This window comes from Herpailurus yagouaroundi, unplaced genomic scaffold (genome assembly GCF_014898765.1).
Source record: "Herpailurus yagouaroundi ecotype Mexico unplaced genomic scaffold, PumYag 141, whole genome shotgun sequence".
NCBI lineage: Eukaryota > Metazoa > Chordata > Mammalia > Carnivora > Felidae > Herpailurus > Herpailurus yagouaroundi.
Genome location: NW_024412396.1, coordinates 48,883,890 through 48,904,665, shown reverse-complemented (window position 1 = coordinate 48,904,665; position 20,776 = coordinate 48,883,890). Strand labels below are relative to the sequence as shown.

At 53.3% G+C, this 20,776-nt stretch overlaps 1 protein-coding gene across 4 annotated transcripts in view; it reads left to right on the top strand.

Annotated features, from left to right (window-relative positions):
- Window positions 1-9,066: 9,066 nt before the first annotated feature.
- Window positions 9,067-20,776, top strand: part of LTBP2 (latent transforming growth factor beta binding protein 2) — a 105,521-nt gene continuing 93,811 nt past the window's right edge. For 2 of the 4 annotated variants that reach the window (XM_040477708.1, XM_040477707.1), the window contains exons 1-2: window positions 9,073-10,230; window positions 16,890-16,960. In XM_040477708.1, coding sequence (XP_040333642.1) covers window positions 9,737-10,230; window positions 16,890-16,960 — 565 coding nt within the window. In that variant the 5' untranslated portion in view covers window positions 9,073-9,736. Of the gene's footprint in view, window positions 10,231-16,889; window positions 16,961-20,776 lie in introns of all 4 variants that reach the window. The other 2 variants (XM_040477710.1, XM_040477709.1) reach the window with 2 other exon arrangements.

Genomic DNA, 20,776 nt, shown 5'->3' with positions numbered 1-20,776 from the left:
CTTTAGGCTTCAAGATTCAAGTCAAAGTCAAGACTCTTAGAAATTCCTCCTAACCAACTGCCACTCCGCATGGCAAGCAATTCTTCAGTGAGCCCAAGAGACTATTAATTCCCTATTGAAGCACCCACCATCGCACTGGCAGTGAGGATGTCCAACCCATCCCCAGTGCCTAGTGCAGTGTCTGGCAAATATTAGACCTTCAAAAATGTTTGTGGAATGGGAGGGCATCATGACAGGTCAAGCATCAGAAGGTAGACAGATGCTTAGCGACATCTCAAGCAGTGAAAGAAATTCCAGGTCGCACCAAATAGTGCCCTTGAGGATATCAATACACATCTTGAGACCAAGGATGTGGGGTGACAGTTTTCAGCAGCTAGGCAGGGGTGGATAGTGTATGTGTGCATGTGCGTGTGCATGTGTGTGTGTGTGTTTATGAGAGAGAGAGAGAGAGAGAGAGAGCTGCCAGCCCTCCATGGAGCAATGGCTCAGTCAGAAGTGGGGGTTGTTTTCCCTCAATCATCATGGACCCTTCTCTGTTTCTTCTTGCCAACTGGAAGAGGAGAGATGCTGACAGCTTATCTCCAATACACCCTCCCTGGCTCCTAGCCGCATCCCTCCCCACCAGCAGCTTTGGCACATGTACCTATCCTGTCGGAGATGTTCCCAGGCTCTGAGGCTCTGCTGCTGACATGCTTAGCCACTCTTGGCTCCCCTGGCTGAGACAGCCAAATAGCTCCCAGCTTCTTGAGGGAGTTGAAAGAGAAAGACTTGAGAGGTCTGGGAGTCAGGAGACCCGGGTTCAAGAGCTGAGGCTGCCAAGAACCACTCATGTGACCTTGGACAAGTATCTCTCCCGCTTTGGGCCTCAGTTTCCTTGGCTGTAAATTGAAGGAATGGGCTGGCTGATCTCTCGAGGAGGTCCCCTCCAGCATTCACATTCTGTGGCTCCTACAGTTCTTGGATCCATACCCACCCCTGTCTGTCTGCTCCTCAAATCAAAATCTTAGTGTTGACATTGAATTTGAGTTCATCCAGTAAAATCCTCTCTTTTTAGAGATGGGGAAACTGGCGTCTGGAAGAGGAAGGGACAGGAACAGGCAGGCACCAGGGGCACATGGGGGACTAGAACCAGGGCCTTTGCTCCCTGCTGTGATCTGACCTTGTCTGTTAAAGGCTTCCTTCAAGGGTGTAGCTCTTTGTGCAAAAGCTGGGCCGGCACAGGTTGATGCAGGCATGGTGGCTCCTTGGTCTTCTTCAGACAACTAGCTCAGAGTCACATGCCTTTGAGCCTGTAGCAGGGGCCAACCACCCTGGAAGAAACCCAGCTCTAGAGATCTGAGCTCTGGCCCTCTCTGTGTTTCTGACTAGCTGCGTGACCCTGGGCAAGTAGCTACACCTGTCTGGCTTTTTTTGTCCTATGGTTATATGAACCACCTTGGACTGCAAGCTCACAAGAACTGGGACTTGCCTGTTCTGTTTTGATCCCATGGCTTGGCTTTCAAAGTAAAGTCTATTAGTTCAAATCTTCAACACAGAATTTGATTTTTCCAGTAACCATTGATGTCTGCATTCAAGTCAGACTGCAGAAGTCTTAGGTCACTGACCAGCTAACGAAAAGGCTACCCTTGGGTCAGGTGCTCCTCTCTGGCCTGATCAGTTGTACCTGCAGTGTTGTGTGGTCGGTAAATGCGGGTGCTCTGTCTAGATGTGATGCTTAGAAAGACACTCATTACAGTTTCTATTTCATTGGTAAGGAAACTGTGGCTCAAACAGGTTATGTCACTTTAGCCAGGGACACGTGGCTGGTAAACGAGAGTGCAGAGTGGAACTCCAAAGCCCCATGTATTTCCCACCACTAAGGACTGGCAGCTGTGGACTAGTCATGTAGGGTGGAGTGAGGTACACTGAGAGCTACAGGGGTTCAGTGGAGGGAGCAAGCTTTCCAGACTTGGGGTGGGGTAGGGGTTCTGGGACGTCTTCTTAGAAGATGTGGCCTTTGAGATACGAGTTAAAGAAGAGGCAGGCAGTGATGGGAAGAATATTCCAGGTGAAGGAAATGCTGTGAGCCAAGGTATTTGGGTGAGGAGACAGGGGGAGGAAACTAGGGGCAATTCTGAGCAAGTGGTAATACCATGAGGGGACGTGTGTGAGACAAGCTTGTGTGCTAGGCCTAGTAAGAAGTTCATGCTTGATTTGTGAGGCCATGGGGAGCCACTGAAGGTTGTTGAGCAGGTGAGAGGCCTGATCAGAACTCTGTTGCCAGAAAACGTGTGATGAGCTGTTTACAAGTCTGTTTCTCCTCCACTGTTGTCTTCAGGCAGAGGTGGGGAGGAGTGCAGTGGAGACGAGGAGTGCCCATGGCACAACCATCTTTGGGCGATGACCTGAGGAGGAGTGAGAAGAGAGTGGGCAATGGCCAGGGCTTCACGACTAGATGTAGGGGATAGAGAGGAGGGGGAGATGTCGGAGATGCCTTTCCTTCCTCCCTTGGCCATCATCGCCCTCTGGCCTGAGGTCTGGTCTGGTGAGGCAGAGCACAGAGCATGCCTCTGCTGTCTGTGTAAGTTCCTGAGCAGTGAGATCTTTAATTTTTGTCTGCTGAGCCCCGATGGGCGAGGGGCCAGCCTATGTTACAACCTTCTGGAGGCCCCTGGGCCAAGGCACTCAGACCAGAGTGGACAGAAATAAGGAATGACTCATGCAGGCAGGCTGGGGCCCACTGGGATCTGGCTGCACCTCCTCCCCCACTCCCCAGACTGGTGTCTGTGCCCTGTCTTGAAAAATTTTAGAGTCCAAGCGTATCCACAAGGGCTTGGGGTCCTAGAGAGAGTATTGAGGGCACCAGGATATCTCCATTCTCAGCCTATGATCCAGGGGACAATAGAGGTCAAGAGATGATAGCAGGTGTTATCCCCCTTTTCTTTGCTTGGATGATAAAGAACGCATGGGAGGCTGCTTACGAGCCTCCCTGGGAACGGCTTTTTCTGGAAAAGACTGGACAGCACCTTTTGTTCTCTATCCCCACAACTCTTATCCTTTGGGGCATGAGAGAATGCCACTGCATCCAGCAGGAAGCCATGGTGGGGACAGGCTGGGAGACCCCAAAGACAGCCAAAGGAAGTTGTTCCTACTTGCCTTGTCCTCAAATTCCAGTACAGCCATTCCAGAATCCTGGCTAAGTCTACACAGTCCTTTGGCCCATGGGACTACAGAGTAAGGGATTCCTCCCCATCCAAATAAGCCCCCGCCCCCACCCCCAGTAGAGCACGTGAAGCCCCTGTGGTCTTACTGGAAGGAAATAAAAGGAGGATCCCTTCCAGGCTGCCCACGTTGTTTTCTTGCTCAGGTCTTCAGAGACTCTGCTTGGAGAGAAGCTATGCTTCAGCCCTCCAGGAGTTCTAGGAGATTCTACTTTGGCCAGAGGCTGAAGGAATTTATGCAGGTGAATAGAAAATGTTGCCTGAGCTTGAGCTAAGTGCCCAGAACTTTCAGATCAGCCCACTCTGAAAGAGACTGGAAATGAAGAGAAACGGAGTAAAATCAGTTATTTTGAAGAATTGCATTTCCACATCATTGCAAAACATTCTGGAGCAGGTGTAGCGTGCTATAGTGGAAACAACATGGGCTTTGGAGCTGTCAGACTCTTTAGTGGAATTCTGGCTTGACTCCTAGCTACATGACCTTGAGCAAGAGTCTTCACCCCTCTGGGTTTGTGAAATGGGAATCACAATGCCTACTACACAGGGACGCATACGTGCTCTATTGATGTCATTTTTCTTTTCCAAAGAAAAAAGCTGAGGGGGGAGATGAGCCTTACTTAGCAATTGAAACCGATTTGGTGTAGGGTAAGCTTGATTCCCTCCTGCTCCTTGATGAGAGGGAATCAGATTCACTGAAACTCCCCTTGGCTTGATAACATTATCTGCCCCTGACCCAAAATGGATACCTAGCTGTAAACAGACTTGAGGAGGGTGGGGTGTGCTTGGTGGGGGCTATCTTATGACAGAAGCCCAAGTGGCCATCGGCACCCCCCCCCCACACACACACACAACAACACCCCACAAACAGCTGTGAATGTTTCCAGTTCCCAGTCAGAGGTGCGGAGAAATGGTCCTCTGGAAGCTGACATTAGTTTCATGTCTGAAACCAGACAAGCCAGGAATGAATCCTAGTAGAGCCACTTACTAGCTTTGTGATTGTAGCTAAGCCTCTTTACCTCTCTGATCCTTCATTTCCTCGTCTGCTCCATGATGAAGTAGAGCACTGTGAGGATCAGATGAGAAAATGTCTGTGCAACACTTAGCACAGTGCCGGGTACATTTTAAGCACTCAAGAAAGATCAGCTGGCAGATGGAATCATGGTAATTGATTCCCCGTCACGGGTTAGATGGGCTGCTTATCTTATCTGCCCTGGAGATTGGGGTGGCAAGAGGAGCGTCTTTGTTTCCATTTTCAGATGAGGAAATAGAAGCCAAGCACAGCTGAGAGCTGAGCTCAGTTCACAGAAGACAGAGGCATTCATGCCCACCCGGAAAAGACAGTACTGGAAGACCAAGGCAGGGTGGTGAGCTCTGGGCAGATGCCAGGCCGTGGCGTCTAAGGTGGAATGGTCTCCGCAGCCCCTGTGGGCCTTGAAGGCCTCATGCAGGAGGAAGCTGGGGACTCTTCATCCAGCCCCCACCTTCCAAAAATGGAGGCTGAGGCTCACAGTGTAGAGGTCCCAGCTGCCCAGTGTCTGGACAAGAACATCTGAGCCCATGGGCTGTTCCAGTCTGGAAGGCTGGGGGCCCAATCCAGCTTCCTTCAGCTGTTCTGCCCACTGATTAACCAGGAAATGTGTTATTTGTTCTGAGCAGGGGAACAAGCTCTCCTGGGGAGAGGAATTCAGGGCTGGAGGTCCAGTCACTTCCAAGGAGGAAAAATCCCTGGAATTCTGTTGGAAGTCTGGGTCTCAGCAAAGGGAACAGAAATTCATTCCTTGCTTTTGGTCCCAATTTACCAAATTAGTTTAAGTTCTGGTAGCTATGTGGCTGCCAGCATTATCCCCACAAGACACGGGAAAGCAAAAAGGTTGCCCTGGGTGTCCAGCAGACTGTCGTGGCCTTCTGTGGTGCATGCGTCCCGGCAAACCTTTCCCACAGGAATCTTTTATCAGTCCCTTCTGCCTCTCTCTGCAGGCCTTCCAGAGATGGGGTGACTAGGCTCAGCAGCATTCTGTGCCTCATTAGGGAGGAAGCTGGGATCAGGGGTGAGGAAGTGACACACAGTGAGTCAGGGGCCATGCTGGAAACAGTTAGCCCCCTTTCTCTTACCGGACAGATGGGTAGAGAGGGACAGAAGGTTCTAGGAACTCATTACAGGGGGAACTGAGCTGTGGGCTCGCAGGCAGGGAAAGGGGCAGTGGGGAATATACAGTGGACGAGCTTAGGTAGTGCCAACAGCAGAGGTGCTGGGAAAGGTACCACTTCAGCTATGAGGAGCCCTGCCCAGGCCCAAGCCCCGGGTTAAAACAGCACGATACAGGCTTCCAAGCTTGGCTCAGATGGAAATGGCCAAAGTTGGAGTCCTGCGTCCGCTACGTGCCAGCCGAGTGATCTTGCACAAGCAAGTCGGTAGCAATTCCCAGCCTCAGTTTCCTCCTTCGGATACGGGGAAATCATAATGCCTCCTCTATTTCCTGAAATGAGCCAATTTACGTAGCACGCTTAGCACAGTGCTTGGGCCATAGTAGGCTCCATAAATTCTGGCAGCTCAAAAACAGAAAAACAAACAAAAAGCTCAAGTGTTTATGGGACTGGAGAGGCTGAAGAGCTGTAGCAACAAATCCAGTTATAGGGAGAGGAGGGATGGGCAGTGAGCGGGAGCCAGGACAGGAGGATGGCACCGGGGTGGGGCAGAAGGAGAGTCTTCAGGGTAGATTAGCCAGGCTGCCGCCCCGGGAGACCAGGGTGGGAACTTCCAAGGACCACTTGTACTCACCAAGGAGTAGGCGGGGCGCCTAGTGGTGAGGGAAATGTGTCCGCGTGAGGGTTTTGGCTGAGGCCAGCGGTGAGAGACTGAATGGGCGGCAGACTTCCAGCAATGCAGACGAAGGAGACGGAGCAGTAATAATGACTTGGACACATGGGAGGAAAAAATAGCTCAGGGACGAAGATGACGCCAAGGTTTCTGGCCTTGGGAGGCTCGTGGGGCTGTAAGGTGAGCATCGAAGGATGAAGCGAGCTCCTGAAGGAAAGGGGCAGGTAATGGGGAGCCCAGAGTTAAAGAGTGGGGTGGATCAGGGGGCAAGGTGGCGGGGTGGAATGTGAAGCTGAGGTTTTCCCAAATCTGGGAAGGTGCAGTGTCTCAGGGAGAGCACTGAGCATTCCGGAAATTCAGATGGCATTCATCTCAAAACACAAGGCACAAGAGTCAAGGAGATCCTTAGGACCAGCCTTGGAGGAAGCCAGACATGAACTTAGACCAGTAACTAATACCAGGAACTGAGTTTTTCTCTCTTAAAATGGATCTAGTGATACCATCCCTTAAAAAAAAAAAAAAAAAAAAAAGTTTATTTATTGATTTTGAGAGAGAAGGAGAGAGAGAGTGACCAGGGGAGGGGCAGAGAGGCAGGCAGAGAATCTCAAGCAGGTCTGCATTGTCCGCACAGAGCCCGACATGCGGCTTGATCCCACCAACCGTGAGATCGTGACCTGAGCCGAAATCAAGAGTCGGACGCTTAACCAGCTGAACCACCCAGGCGCCCTGAAGCCAGCCCTTTTTACTTGATGGGACCATTGTGTCATTCGTGTACTTAACCACCCAGTGAACACATATTTTATGGCTGTCTATTGGAATCAAGCACTGTTCTGGGTTCTGGAGAAAGAGTGGTGAGCCACGTGGACAAGATATCTATTCCTTTATCATTGTGGCTTGGAAAACCAGACATGATTTTATAGGTTGTTGAACAGGATTTTTCTGTGATCTTTGAATTTCTTCTGAGGCTGCACAGCCTAGAACAATAAGGACTAAATATTCTCACATTCCAAAGAGAAGTACTGGACACCTTCCTAAAGGCAGAACAAGTTCAACAACACTTAGCCACATCCCTCGATTCCAGTCTATACATGAAAGGGATTGAAGAAAGTTGTTGAGGTAGGGAACCGCGGTATTAGTCGGCAAGGCTGAGATTTCCCCCGAGGGCACTCCTCAATGCAAACCAAGCCCCAAAAGAACCAGTCATAGAGATTGGGGGCCTCCAAGAAGAGGAGACTAGCATTCTCCTTCCATGGATGCTGGCCGAGTTGCTGGAAGTCGCAAGCATTCCAGTGCCCCCAAGCACATCAAGGACATTCTGGAAGGAGCCCAACACATGTCTTCAGGATTTGAGGATGGGCATAAGTGAAGAGACTTGTGTGCATTTCTTTTGTCTGGAGAATTCTGACTGTGGAGCCTGGCTGGAGTGGCCTCTATGGCAGAGCAAGAGCAGCCAAGTCACCAGTGACTTGCTGGCATTGGCAGGCAAGTCCCACAAGAGGCAGGAAATACAGGGGTCTGTAAGAGGCTGGCCAGAGAGTGCTCTGGTACAGCAGTGCAGGATGGAGGTCCTGCAGAGAGCCTCCCAAGAGCCCACAAAGGTGCCCATGAAAGGGCAAGCGCTTGGCACCTGCCAGCCAGGGGCACCTGTCACATAGGATTTTGCCACTTTCCCTCTGACACCTCTCCCCCAACTCTGACACAAGGGAGCCACAGCAGCAAAGGAAGATTAGAAAAACAGACCATGCCCTACTCTCCCCACACCAGGATCTCCAGCCAGGGGACAGGCCCATGGGGGAGGGGAGGGGAGGAGTATTAAATTGGATGCGAAGATTGATTAAATTGGATGAGGTTTTGATTTGGATAGGACCAGACTTTTTAGTGCCTGGAAATTGGTCTTAATTGCAGAAATGAGACTGTTCTTGTGAGTGGTGGGGATGGGCAAGCCAAGGACTCTGCTTGAGATGTCATTAAAGGCGGAGAAGAGGAATTCACCGTAACATGGGTAAAGGCAGTGAGGGGAGGAAACTGTAGCTGTTTCCCGATAGTCCCTCTTCAAGGTCAGCCCATTCAATAGGTCAGTTGCACAGGCAAGCAAATAAAAAGGATACTTTCAGCTAGGCATTAGAGCAATGACCGCCAAGCAGGGTGATGTGCTTGCTGCAAGTGAGCGGGAGGGCTGCTCTAGATTGGAGGCTCAGAGAGACCACTCCAGGAGGTAGGTGATATTTGAGTTGGGAGGGGAAGTGACAAAAAGCTAATTCTGTAAAACATCTTGGAGGTGAGTGTTCCAGGGAGAGGGAAGCGGGCATGAATTCCAACATCAGGTGTTGACCGACCGTACTTTGGTAGTGTGGGAAGTTATCCACTGGTGCCGTCCTGCCTGCTTTGTCATTCTTCCTCTCTGGGAAACAGGAGGCTGTAGAAAGCCACCCGGGACAGCATGGTTGCCAGGCCTTTAGACTTTGGGGCCGAGGGTCATGGTGTGAATGAGCTCACTGCGCACACCCAGGTCAATCACAGACTCATCGAATCCGCCCGCTCCCCCACCTCCGGGAAATTCCCTTGGGAAAGAGGGGCTGGGGGTCCAGAGTATGGGCTTCTGAGCTTGAAGCAGGAGGCCAGGATTTCATTCCCTTTTTGGATACACGCTGTTTCCTGTGTGACCTTATTCTAGATCCTCTATATCTATACCTTTGTTTAAAAGATGATATCTCTTCCAGGATCCGCCATCGCCGCCTCAGGCCTAGTCTGGACCCTGACGCAACAGGAAAAGGATTAAGACCTAGGAGCGAAGGCTGCCGGCAGCGGCTGCAAGGTGGCGGAGGACGCAGCCAGCTCCACTAGAGGGCGCGCGCCCCAGGCAGGGCGCGCGCCCCAGGCGACCTTCCAGCGCTCACGCGTCCTGCCGCGCGGAGGGGGAGGTGAGCTCCGTGCTCTGCCCCGCGCGGCCCCGCCCCCGCCGCAGGCTAGCCGATCCCGCAGCGGGCGCCCCCAGTGGCCGGGGCGGGAAGCGAAGGGGCCGGACGGCGGTCCCGCCGGGCCAGTCTCTAGTCACGCCGTTCTTAATACCTCTCCTGGCCTCCTTCAGACCTTCGAGGCCGCAGCCTGGGTCACCCAACCGGGAGTTTGTCCCCGAGCGCGGGGGCAGGACATAAATGCGGGACAGGTCAGCAGTTCGAGCTCGCCCAGCACGAGAGAAAGGTGACCAGGTGCCCCCGTCCCGGCAGGCGTCGTCTCCCCCGCCAGCCGTCGGGTCAGCTCTGCGCTGCCCCCAGCTCCTCACGGGTTAACCCCCCTCGCCGCCCGCTCGCGTCCCGGTGCCAAAGTGGGTGTTGCTGGAATTCCTCTCTCCCTCTCCCGTAATGAGGGGGCTGAGCTGTCCCTCCGAGGAGGGGGCATGATGTAGATAAAAGAGACGAAAAAACAGGGGGAAGTTTCCAAAAATAAAAGCGTCCGTCTCCCCTTCAGAAGGCCGCAGAGACCGGGAGAAGGCGCGAAAAGTGCAGCGGCGGTGCGCACCCGGCTGGAGACGAGCGGACGCCAGGCTCGGGGCGCCCAGCCCCGGAGCGCTCACGCCGCCCAGCCCTCGCCCGGGGAAGGCTGGCTCGGAGCCCCTAGACCAGGAGTAGCGGGCCGCCGGCAGGGGAGCGGAGCGCAGGCGCCGCAAGCCCCCGGGGCTGTTCCCCGCGCTCACCGCTCTCCAGTCGCCCCCGGAGCCATGAGGCCCCCGACCACCCACCGCTGCACCGGGCGCGCCCTGCGGAACCCCTGCGGGAGCCTCCTGGCCCTCACCCTGGCTCTCTTCGTGGGCATGGGTCACGCTCAGAGGGACCCGGTGGGAAGATACGAGCCGGCTGGCAGGGAGGCGAACCGGCTGCGGCGCCCCGGGGGCAGTCACCCCGCCGCGGCTGCGGCCAAGGTGTACAGTCTGTTCCGAGAGCAGGACGCGCCCGTCCCGGGCTTGCCGCCCACGGAGCGGGCCCAACTCGGCTGGGGGAGCGCCCGGAGGCCCGCCAACGCGCTGGCCAGGAGGCCGCCCCGTGCGCAGCAGCCGCGCCGAGCCCAGCCACCTGCGCAGACCTGGAGAAGCAGTCCCCTGGGCCAGCAGCAGCCCGCAGTCCGCGCCCGGGCCGCCCCGGCTCTCCCGCGCCTCGGAACCCCGCAGCGGCCCGGGGCTGCGCCCCCAACCCCGCCGCGAGGGCGACTTACGGGGTGAGCACTGCAGAGGGGTCGGGGGAAGCGAGGGCGGGTCTCCGTGTGCTCATTAGTGGAGGGATGGGCAGGCGAGAGGAGAGAGGGCCCCGGGCTCGTGTCCTTGGTTCTTCTGGCCTCAGGACTGCAAGCAAACAGCACCGGGGTCCCGAAGCTGAGGCTCGGAGATCCGCCCCACTTTCAAAGAGTTGAGGGCAGAGACAAACACCATCCTCACTCACCCTTTCGTGCCAGCTCGCCGAGACCTGACGTTAAATCCTTTCGCAAGGCGCGGGTGCATTCGCCTGCCCTCCGCTAACTGGTGCCGGCAAACTCCCGCAGCGCTGCCGGGAACCAAAAGGGAGCCCCGAAGGGGCAGCGGGGTGGGCGTTCCAGGCGCCTGAGACCCGAGAGCGGTCGAGCGGGCTCAGAGCGCAGGTAGGTAGAGGAGGTCGGGGCTCCAGAATGCCAAGGCAGATGCATCTCCGGGAACGGAGCTGGCAGCGAAGCCTCAACTTGGCTACAAGTGTATATACAGTTGGGACGCAGGTCTGCCTGGGCCCTCGCGTGGCTGGACGTGGGAGGCGGCATGGGCTTAAGGGCACTTTGGGTTCGAAGCCTGTTCCCGCTCGAGCTGGGGTACAGTAGGTACGTGGGAGAATGGGTCTGTGTGCTCGTCTGTGCAGCTACGTGTCAGCGCGACTCGTGCAATCTACAGGACTAAGTCTCTCCCCAACCTTGTGAGTTGCTTTTTTCCCCTCTCCCCGGGCATCCCTGCTGCCCGCGGGGGGCGCCCTCGCAGCGTCGGGAGCCTCCCAGGCAGCCCTCATCCCAGCTGGGATCCTCATGGCTGAGGGGCACTGGCCTTGTCTGGGTATGACAGGTGTCTCTAGAATAGAGGGCACTGGAGCCCTGGGCAGTGAGCGGCTGGTTGGGGGCAGGATGGGGGAGGCTGGGAAGGGCTCTGGCTTTATGGCCTGGGCCCAATATGCCAGTTGGTTTCAGTCCCGGTGCACAGTAAGGACACTTGTACCCTCAGTTTTATCCTGGAGGACCATGTGCCTCATGGCCTTCCACCCCGGGTTTTCTTTGGCTGCTGCACTCTTCCCACTTCAGCAGGATTGCCTCCCTTCGTTCAGATCTCTGCTCAGACAGGTCTCTGATTACTCCTGCCCCACCCTCTCTCCCTTCACTCTGCTTTACCTGTTTCTGTTTCCGCATTTATGGTTTGGTCTCCCAGCCCACACTAATGTAAATTCTATGAAAACAGAGGCTTTGTTTTGTTCATTGCTATATTACCAGTGCCTAGAACAGTGCCTGCATATAATTGATGCTCATTGAGTATCTGTTGAATGAGTGGATGAAGTCCCTGCTGCCCACGGAAGGCCCAGCTTCGAGCAGGCCGAGAGTACACCCACGCACTGCCAAGTTGCTTACACCCAGGATCAGCCAACAAGGGTTAATGGAGCACCCACGTGTTTCAGTTTTTTTCCTTTCCTGATGTGTGCAAGTTGATACATGCTTCCTAAGAGCTAGTGTGCAGAGCAGGGGATAGGAGATGGCAGCCCAGTGACAAAGGCATTGTTCCTGCAGGGAAAGCAACTCAATTACTTAAAAGTTAGAGAGAGGCAATTAGAGAGATGAACAGATATGTGCCAGTGAATGTGCTTTCTAGTAACGGAAAGTTCATGTTAAAGCATAAAGAAATGGGACAGCTATGGCTGAGGAGCTCGGAGGAGAAGGCAGCCCTGTGAGCTGCAGTCCCTGGGGGTCAATGGACAGTTTGTGGGGAAGCAGAGGGGAGGCGGCAGGAGTGGGGTCCAGAGGTGTAGCAGTGCCCGAGGACAAGGCCCTTTCACTATTGGCACTGGCCTGGGGACAAGCGGGCGCCCTGGTGTAGGGAAGCCATAGGAGTGATGCTGGAGCCATAGGTTGGGCGAGATCATGGGGGAACTTATTCATTGGCATTTAGGTGGAAGTTGGGGGGAAGGTGGGATAGTGCAGGGTGGGAGTGGAAGGGTGCACTGTTAGAAGTTGTGAAATGAGGTGAAGATGTGCAAAGCAGATTGTCACCACAATAGAGCCGGTATATGTGCACAGGCGTGTAAGGACATGGACGGGGTGCCACCCATAGGCACCTATCATACACAGGCGCACACACGGTATCACAAGTTGTGTATCGGGGGGTAAGGCTTCTCCCCCAGATAGTCTTCTGCAGCTTTGATAAAGGGTGGGTTCATCTGGCAGTCCACACAACCGCTCCAAATCAGCTGGGGAGGGCTGAGTGGCAGTCTTGTCCATCTGCTTCCTCTACGCAGGCCCATTCTGGCTAATGGGTTCTGGCCAGGCTGACCTCTCTGGCAATTGCCTCGTGGGTTTCTCAGGGCCAAGGACCAAGTGCCACCTTCTGGTGGAGCTTGGAACTGCGTTACGACTTCCCGGGATTCTTTATTCTTTCAACAAGTACTTGAAAAGCCCCCTATATGCCAGGCGCTGTGCTGGATCATGGAGATAACAGCAGTGGCGGGCACAGCGCGTGTCCTCACGAAACTGGCATGTAGTGGGAATTTATTGCACACAAGGATGATTTAGTAAGCATGTGCGAGGCACAATGCTAAGTGTGTGAGATACATTGTAACCATAGGCAAAAGATCCTGCACTAATGAAATTTATGGTCTACATGGGACTTAAAAAATGTTTTTAATGTTTATTTTTGAGAGAGACAGAGCACGAGCAGGGGAAGGGCAGAGAAAGAGGGACACACAGAATCTGAAGCAGGCTCCAGGCTCTCAGCTGTCAGCACAGAGTCCTCAGACTAACGGTGAGATCATGACCTGAGCCCAAGTCTGTCGCTTAACCAACTGAGCCACCCAGCACCCCTACAGGGGACTTTTAAAGCCATTGTCTCAAAATAGGCAGTATATCTTGAACTAGCCTCACAGCCAAACACTTTTATAATATTTTCCTTGATCTTTTCCCTCTTCTATTATTTTCCTTTGAATTTATATACTGTTAAAATAGCAGGATTTTGTATTTTATCAATTTTAAAGTATTTTATAATGTGAAGTTTTGTGCAAACATACAAAAAGGTATTGGAAATAATATGCCTAACAATCCAGATTGTTCAAACCTTAAGATTTTGGCACATCTTGCTTCTGATTTTTTTTCAGTTGAAAATTCCTCTATAAATTTCTCTCTCTCTCTCTCTCTCTGCCCAGAGTTAACCACTACCCTGAGTTCATTCATGATTCCAGTGTATGTTTTTACACAATTACTATGAATGCATGGCTCCGTAAAATACACAGTATTGTTTTGCATATCTTTAAACTTAGATAAGTGAGACCATACTGTATTATCCTCCTACAATTTGCTTTCTCCCTTCCTCATTAGATTTTTAAGTTTAACCAGTTTAGGCTAGTATATTCAGCTCACGTTTATTCAGTTTAACTGTGGTTTATTATGCCATTGTCTGAATATACAATTATCCACCCTCCTGTTTTTGACCCTTTAGATGATTTACCTTTTTTTTTTGCGATTGCAAATAGTGCTTGGCTCATTTTTCTACATAAATAAATTCATTTTTCGAGGACACTTTGTATCACTCTTATTGAGCCGAAAATAGTACCACTTGTCACAAAAAGAAGGTGATTGCAGGAGAATTGAAATAATGAAATGTTCTCAAATTCTAGTTATCTTAGGAAGCTCACCCCTGTGGTATGCTTCCTATTGAAAGAGGAGACTGGGAAATGTTAGGGGAAGGACCTGGCGTGGAGACCTAACCTCAGGCAGATTTTTTTTTTTTTTTCACTCATCTAATCAGGCTAGAAAGATCACTGAAAAGGGAATCTCTTGCATTGTCGAATGCTATGATTGTGGAAACCTAAAACCCCCTTTCCTACTCTGGGTGTGGCTCCCGTTATTTGGGAAACAGTGGATTAAGTGAAACAAAGAAGTATTAAATGTATACCAGGTGTCAGGCATTGTGTTAGACACAAAGAGGAATAAGAAAGACTTCTCCAGATAGTCAAGATGGAGACACACATGACCAATAACCCAAGACATCAGTTCTAAATCTTTAAAAAAAATTTTTTAATGTTTGTTTATTTTCGAGAGAGAGACAGAGACAGAGACAGAGCATGAGCAAGGGAGGGGCAAAGAGAGAGGGAGACACAGAATCCAAAGCAGGCTCCAGACTCTGAGCTGTCAGCACAGAGCCCCATGCGGGTCTCGAACCTACAAAACACAAGATCATGACCTGAGCAGAAGTTGGACACTCAAACGACTGAGCCACCCAGGCCCTGAGACAATCCGTTCTAAATGAATGCAGTGGATGGGGAATGGGAAAGGCTGAGTGTATATCAGGGGAGGTTCACACAAAGGAGGTAACATTCGATCTGGAAGTCTTGGAGTATGCAAAGGGTTTCAATCGGCAAAGAGAAGGAAGGCATTCTAGATAGAGAGCAGTTTAAGCAAAGGCATCAAAATGTGACCCTATGTGGTCCAATTCAGGGACAACACATTTTGCAGCCTTGGAGGATCATAGCTTTGGTTGTGGAAGGTCAAGTACCAACGTGACCACGTTGGTCCTAGGTGGAACAGCAGCTGTCCCAGGCTGTTAGCCAGATGTGTCCCCAAGGGCTGGACAATGATGCTGGATACTGAGTTGATGTGTGCTGAGAGGTGTCACCTGGAAGGTTGGGCTCAAATGACCTTCCAGGGAGTCAGAATCCCTGGGTCATATATGCCCCAGCTAGTCAAACGCTTGCTCCCTCCAGCTAGCCAGAGCCTGCCGAGTGGTCATTTCCCACCTCCCTGGGCCTCTACCCAAGATTCTGATACTGGCCTAGAAGGAACTCTCAGAGTCCTCCACTGAGTACCCAAATCCCTCTTGAGTGCCCTTCCAGCCCCATTCTGGCCCCCTCTGCCTGGCAGTCTTTGATTCTGACCAGGCTTCACTGTGTTCTACCACTAGCAGGCAAGGCAGAGCTGGCTGCTGCCTCCTATACTCAGCCGCAAAGCTGTCCTGAGGGCTTTGGGGGTGACAGCTGGCTCAGGGGGCCTCCTTGGGCTGGGCTCCATGCCATGACCTTCTAGCCACATGGGCCCCTCAGTCTGTGCTGTCTGAGCTCTAACAGACCTTAGTTCTTAGGAAACTCCCAGGGGATGCAGACTGTTTCCTTTCAAAGACCCCTAGGCCCCTGTGAGGACTTGTCACTTACGAGTGACTTACAAATGGGTGGGTAAAATATCCACCCCTTCCACCGGCGTGCACACCGGCGTGGGTATGAGGACCAGCCCCTTCCCCAGAACCCAGTGACTTGGGCCCTGATGGGGAGGAGGTCCTCATAGAGCCAGGAAGCTGCTGAAGGCAGTGGTCCAGAGAGGCTACAAGGTGGCCGGAATGGCACAGCTTTTGGCTGGGAGGATATTCTGGGAGCTCCCTGGGAGGCAGTTCCCCACAACTCTGGGCCAAAGGGCTAGAAACGGGCTTCAGCTTTTCCAAGCTGCAGGGATTTATTTTGAATGTTTTGTAAGACTGCAAAAACCACACAAGCTTTGGGGTCCGTTGAAATGTCAAATAAATTCATGAGCGAGACCGGATGCTTACTCCCCGGGCCACAGAGGTCACAGGAACAGGCCCCTTCTCTGTCCTTCGCCCTGATTCTCCAGCTCGTGCTCTGCTGCCCCACTCATCCTGTTTCAGTGAGTGCTCAGTAGACCATTTCTGATGCCAGTAATGGGGCCCATGAAGCCAGGGCCAAGGCCCTCAGAAGCCTTCTCCAGGAAGAGTCCTTCTAGAGAAGCCACCCAGGTCTGGGCATTTGAGTCTTCAGACGAAGAGTGGGGGGCTAGTGAAACCTGCTGGGGCTACGGGGGTCTGATCACACAACTGAAAGCAGAGTGCGAGTGAGCTGGGTAAGTGCCCCAGCGATCAGTATAGACCAGCGTCTCCTGCGGATGCCCTCGGTGCCAGAACCAAGAAGTAGCTGGGGAAGGGCTATCCCCCATGGAGTGAGTTCTATCAGCCTGCCCAAAGAAAAAGTGTGCTCGCTATGCAGAGGCAGCTTAACCCAAGTACACAGTTTCATCTTCTTACCAGCTCACCACCTCAAGCCCCTCCTCGATAGAAATTCTATAACCCCAGGTCCCTCTGTCCCCACTGCACACCCACTGGCCTGCCAGAGGCAGGCTTCTCCCCGTGTGCATGTGTGGCCAGGTGACGCATATGTAGGTCCTTAAGACTGTTTTACATGTGTTTTCCAGCTTCCCCTACATGGTCATTATTTGTTGGGCAAAGGACCATGGTGTTTCGTTTTGGTGAGAGGCAGTGTGGGGTCGGAGCATGACTTAGAGACGGGCCAACTCAAGTTTGCATTTGCCTTTGGCACTTACTCATTGTTTAGCCTCGGCAAGTGACTGAACCTTTCTGAACTTGCTTTTTTCATCATCTGCATCTCAAGATCACTCAGAGAATGGCAGTCAGGAATCAGTGTTAGATCTGCAGGATGTCAAAGTGCTTACCCCTGGGCCACGTGGACTCCCCAGAGAAGGGGGACAGTGTGGCCAGCCTGGCAGTGTTCCCCCAGGCCCTGCCAGTAGAGGGCGGGACCACCAAAGCAGCTCTGTGAATAGTACCACTCTGAGCACCCTGTGCTGACCCCGTTTTGCTGATCTGGCAGGAGGAATGTCTGCGGGGGACAGTGCTGCCCGGGATGGACGACGGCGAACAGCACCAACCACTGTATCAAACGTGAGTGGCTCCGCCACATTCACCCTTCTCCCCCCTCTCTCCCTGGAGGTTGTCCAGGCCAGGAGCCTATGGTGGAAGGGAGGAGATTTTAAAAAGGCCTCCAGCTGGAGCAACTTCTCGGAAAAAATCCCCCGATTATGTTTTTTAAAGCTTCCTGCATTCCCTTCCTGCTGCCCCACTGTGTCGCTACCCCACTTGCCCCGTCCACGGGGTCCCTTAGGTGCCCACACGCCCCTGTAGTCTGCAAAACATGCCTGGCCCCAGAGTCTCCGTGTCCCACATTTCTAGCGGCACCATTCACATTGGGTGCCATGGGACTCCACCCTGCCATGGCCCCTGGCCCTGCTGGTCCTGGCCTCTGTCAGGCGTTTGCCAGGATGAGGCTGTCAGATGAGGCTCTGATCCCACGTCTGGAGAGCCTTTTGAGACTGCTCTGAAGCTGGCAGGCTGACCCCGATGAGAGAAAAGAGAGAAGAGTCATCTTAGTTACATGGAAACCAGGGAGCCAGGCAGCAAGAGCCAGGGGTCCATGCCTAAGCCTCTCGGAGGGGCTTCGTGGTGTACAGGCGGTGACAACGACAAGAGCCAATCCCTACACAGGACTCGCTTTGTGCAAGCTACACTTTATATGGCCAGGGGGGCAGGGAGTACTACTCTCCATTTGGCAAATAAGGAAACTGAGGCACAAGCAGGTCACAAGCAGGTTCCAGGTCACGTGGCCTGGAAATGGCAGGGTTTGAGCTCAAGTGACCTGACTCCGGGGGGGTCCCTCTTCTTAATCACTGGACCCTGCTGCCAGATGTCTTATCTTACCTTATTTTTGTGGGCCTCACTTTCTACACCTGTGAACTGGGATCACTACTGCTATTCCTACTGGCTAAGAGCTGAGCATTCACTGTGTGCCTAACACTGTGCTAAGCCCTTCACGTACATTATCAAGACTCTCAATAATCCTGTAAAGTGGGTATTTACTGACCATTCCCACTTACGGGCAAGGAGGCTGAGTCTTGGGTTGATTAGGAAACATGGCTCCAAGCACTAGATCTGGGGCTGGATCCAGGCATTTTGACTTTAGAACCCCATACTCTTCTCTATGGGGGGCTGTTCCCTCCCGACACTAGCTGAGGCCGGGCCTTCTGGAATTTGTAATCCTCACAGGTGAAAACATATGGGGGCTCCAGAGAGCCCCTTGGATCTTTCTCCTTCACACCCCAGGGCTCCTCGTGAGCACTCATCAGCTCCCAGGGAGCCTCACTTGTCTCTTCCTGCCACTACCTTCTCCCAGGCCCTAAGCCTGGATACAGAGATTCATTCTCAGCAGAACCCCTTCCTGCCCAATGACAAGCCCCAGGCCCTTTTCAGCGCAAGGGTTTCACAGCTAATGGTCTGGGTATTTGACCAAACCTGTGACGTTCCTAGCCCTGATGGATGCCCTCATCTCTCCCGAGATGGGGATGACAGGGGACAAAATGGGCATGCATCTATTTCTGTGGGGATGGACCTACTGGCTCCCCAAGCTCCTGGTTCTGCTTCAAACTCCATGGCCCTGACCCTCTCCTAGCCTGACAGCAAAGCTCAGGCAGAAGCTTGGGTCTCTCTAAGGGTCTCCAGATAGACCAAAACCCCAAGCTCAAAAACAAACAGCAAAGCAGAACTTTCACCTGAAAATTCTTTCCTTTTCAGGGAGCCTGGATTAGTGGGGCTCTCAGAGGACAGGCCCTCTGTGGCTGGTGGCAGAGTTGGGGGAAAGACTCTTTTCCTTCACAACTATAAGATGAAGTCATTATGCCTCGGGTGGCTTGCGTAAGGTCACAGGCTCACTGGGGGAGGATCTGAGCCTCAACATCAGCCACACCGCTGGGCAGAGGAGACAAGGGATGTGGGTAGCCAGGTGCCTTTATGCTCAGCAGAAGATTTGGAGTTAGAAGCTAGGGCCTGGGCACTGGTATATTTTTAAAACAACCCTAGGGCAATTCTCACCAGGGCTGAAGACCACTGAACAGAGTTTAGTCAGTCAGAGGAAGATTTGCCTTGGGGGCCCTAACTCAAATCTGCGATGTTCCCATGACTCCTCTGGGATCTTACTGAAGTACAGATTCTGACTCAGCAGGTCTGGGGAAGGGGCTGGAGAGTCTGAGTTTCTAGCAAGCTCCCAGGTGCTGCTGGTGGTTCAGGGACCACACTTTGAATATCAGGGCCTTGGGGCCCTCTGGAGGACTGGGGAGGGATTCGGGATTGGGGATGGAGAGGAAGGTTGATATGTTCTAGGGAGCTCGGCAGAGAGTGTTGTTGAGAGTTGAGTCAAAGCTGGAGCGGGGTGGCTTTCAGAGGGGGTGGGCTTCTCATCAGCTACCTGAGGGGTCTGGGCATGGGCCTCGCTCGGGCCCTCCAGCCCTGGAGGTTCTCAGTTTCCTAGCTTGTTCATGATTTTCCAGCGTCAGTCTCTGCCCAGCTGGAGTGTTGACTCTGGAAACTCAAAAGTTGGGGGAGTCTGCAGATTGTCAGACCCAACACGCGTGCGTGAAGTTGTCCCCAGCCAAGGGATGCGCCGGCATGCGGACAAATCCCCAGTCCACCCTGGGAGTCCTCAGCCCCCGTATTTCTCTCCGGGTCCCCTCGCCCTGCTGTTCCCCTGGTCATCCCCCCTCGACCCTGGCACGCAGCTGGCAGCTCTCCTGGGGGAATCGCCAGGGGGCCTTTCCCAACTGGAGGTTGGCTTGCCCACCAAAGGTCTGTGTGCTGGTTAGCTGGGCCTTGTACTGTTTGCTTGTTGCTGTTTTGCTGCTAAAGAGCCTAACGAGAACCACGTGGGCGGTGGGGTGTTGGCTCTGTAGAATGTGGGGCTCTTGGCACCACACCCTGTCAGCTGGCTCTCTCCTGCCTCCCCCTGTTGGTTAGTATCTTCCTCTCCCTTCCCCACAGCTGCCCTTCTGGCTGGAGCCAAGGGTACCAATGCTGGAGAATGCTCGGGACTCTTCCCTAGCACTTTCACACATGTGGGGTGCCTCCTTGGCCAGCAGGAGAGGGAGGCGGACGAGGAGGACTTCCCTTACTTCCAAGAATGAAGTCTAGTCCCAGGACCCTATGGAGACTCAGTCTGTCCCCCGGTCTCTCCCAGATATCTGTGGGTCCAACCCACTGCCCATGCACAGGGAGGGATGGTCCTTGCCTGCTGGGCCACACCCCGGTCCCCTCTCACCTCCTCTCGCAGAATCCTCGGTGGCTGTGACATACCAGTCCAGCCGCCTGGCCCCTTCCTTCCTCCCTGTCCAGTGTCTGGACCTCAGGGAGCCACTGCGTCTGCAGGCGGCCATTGTTCGAATCCCAGCTCCTCACTCCACCTTGGCAGGGTCGAGAGTTGGGCTCTAATCTCTTCTTCTGCTCTTGGTCTCTGCCTTCCCGTTTGTGGCTTTGCCAGCTCTGCCCCAGGATTTATGTGTTTATGTATTTGTGGAGGCAGCTGACGGGGGCCTGCCTGAAGTCCTTCCTGAGGGGAAGCACCGTAGAGTGTGGGCTGACTGGATCCTGTTTATAGTTGGGGCATTTGGAAGACTGTCCAGCCTTTCCAAACTGGCTCACCCCCATCACCACCCCAACACACTCACAAGCTTTGGGGGCTTCTGAAGGCTCATGCGGGGAAAGAAGCTTTGAAGAATTCTTTGATTTCTCATTTTCTCAGCCTAGATGCACAGAGGCTGGGACTCTTCTGGGGAGGGCAGGAGGAGTCCCTGTAGCTGTTGAGGGGGCTAGGTGGGTTACCCCACCGTCACCACCACCAAGCAGTAAGGTTCAAGGTTGAGAGCGTGTGCTTTGGAT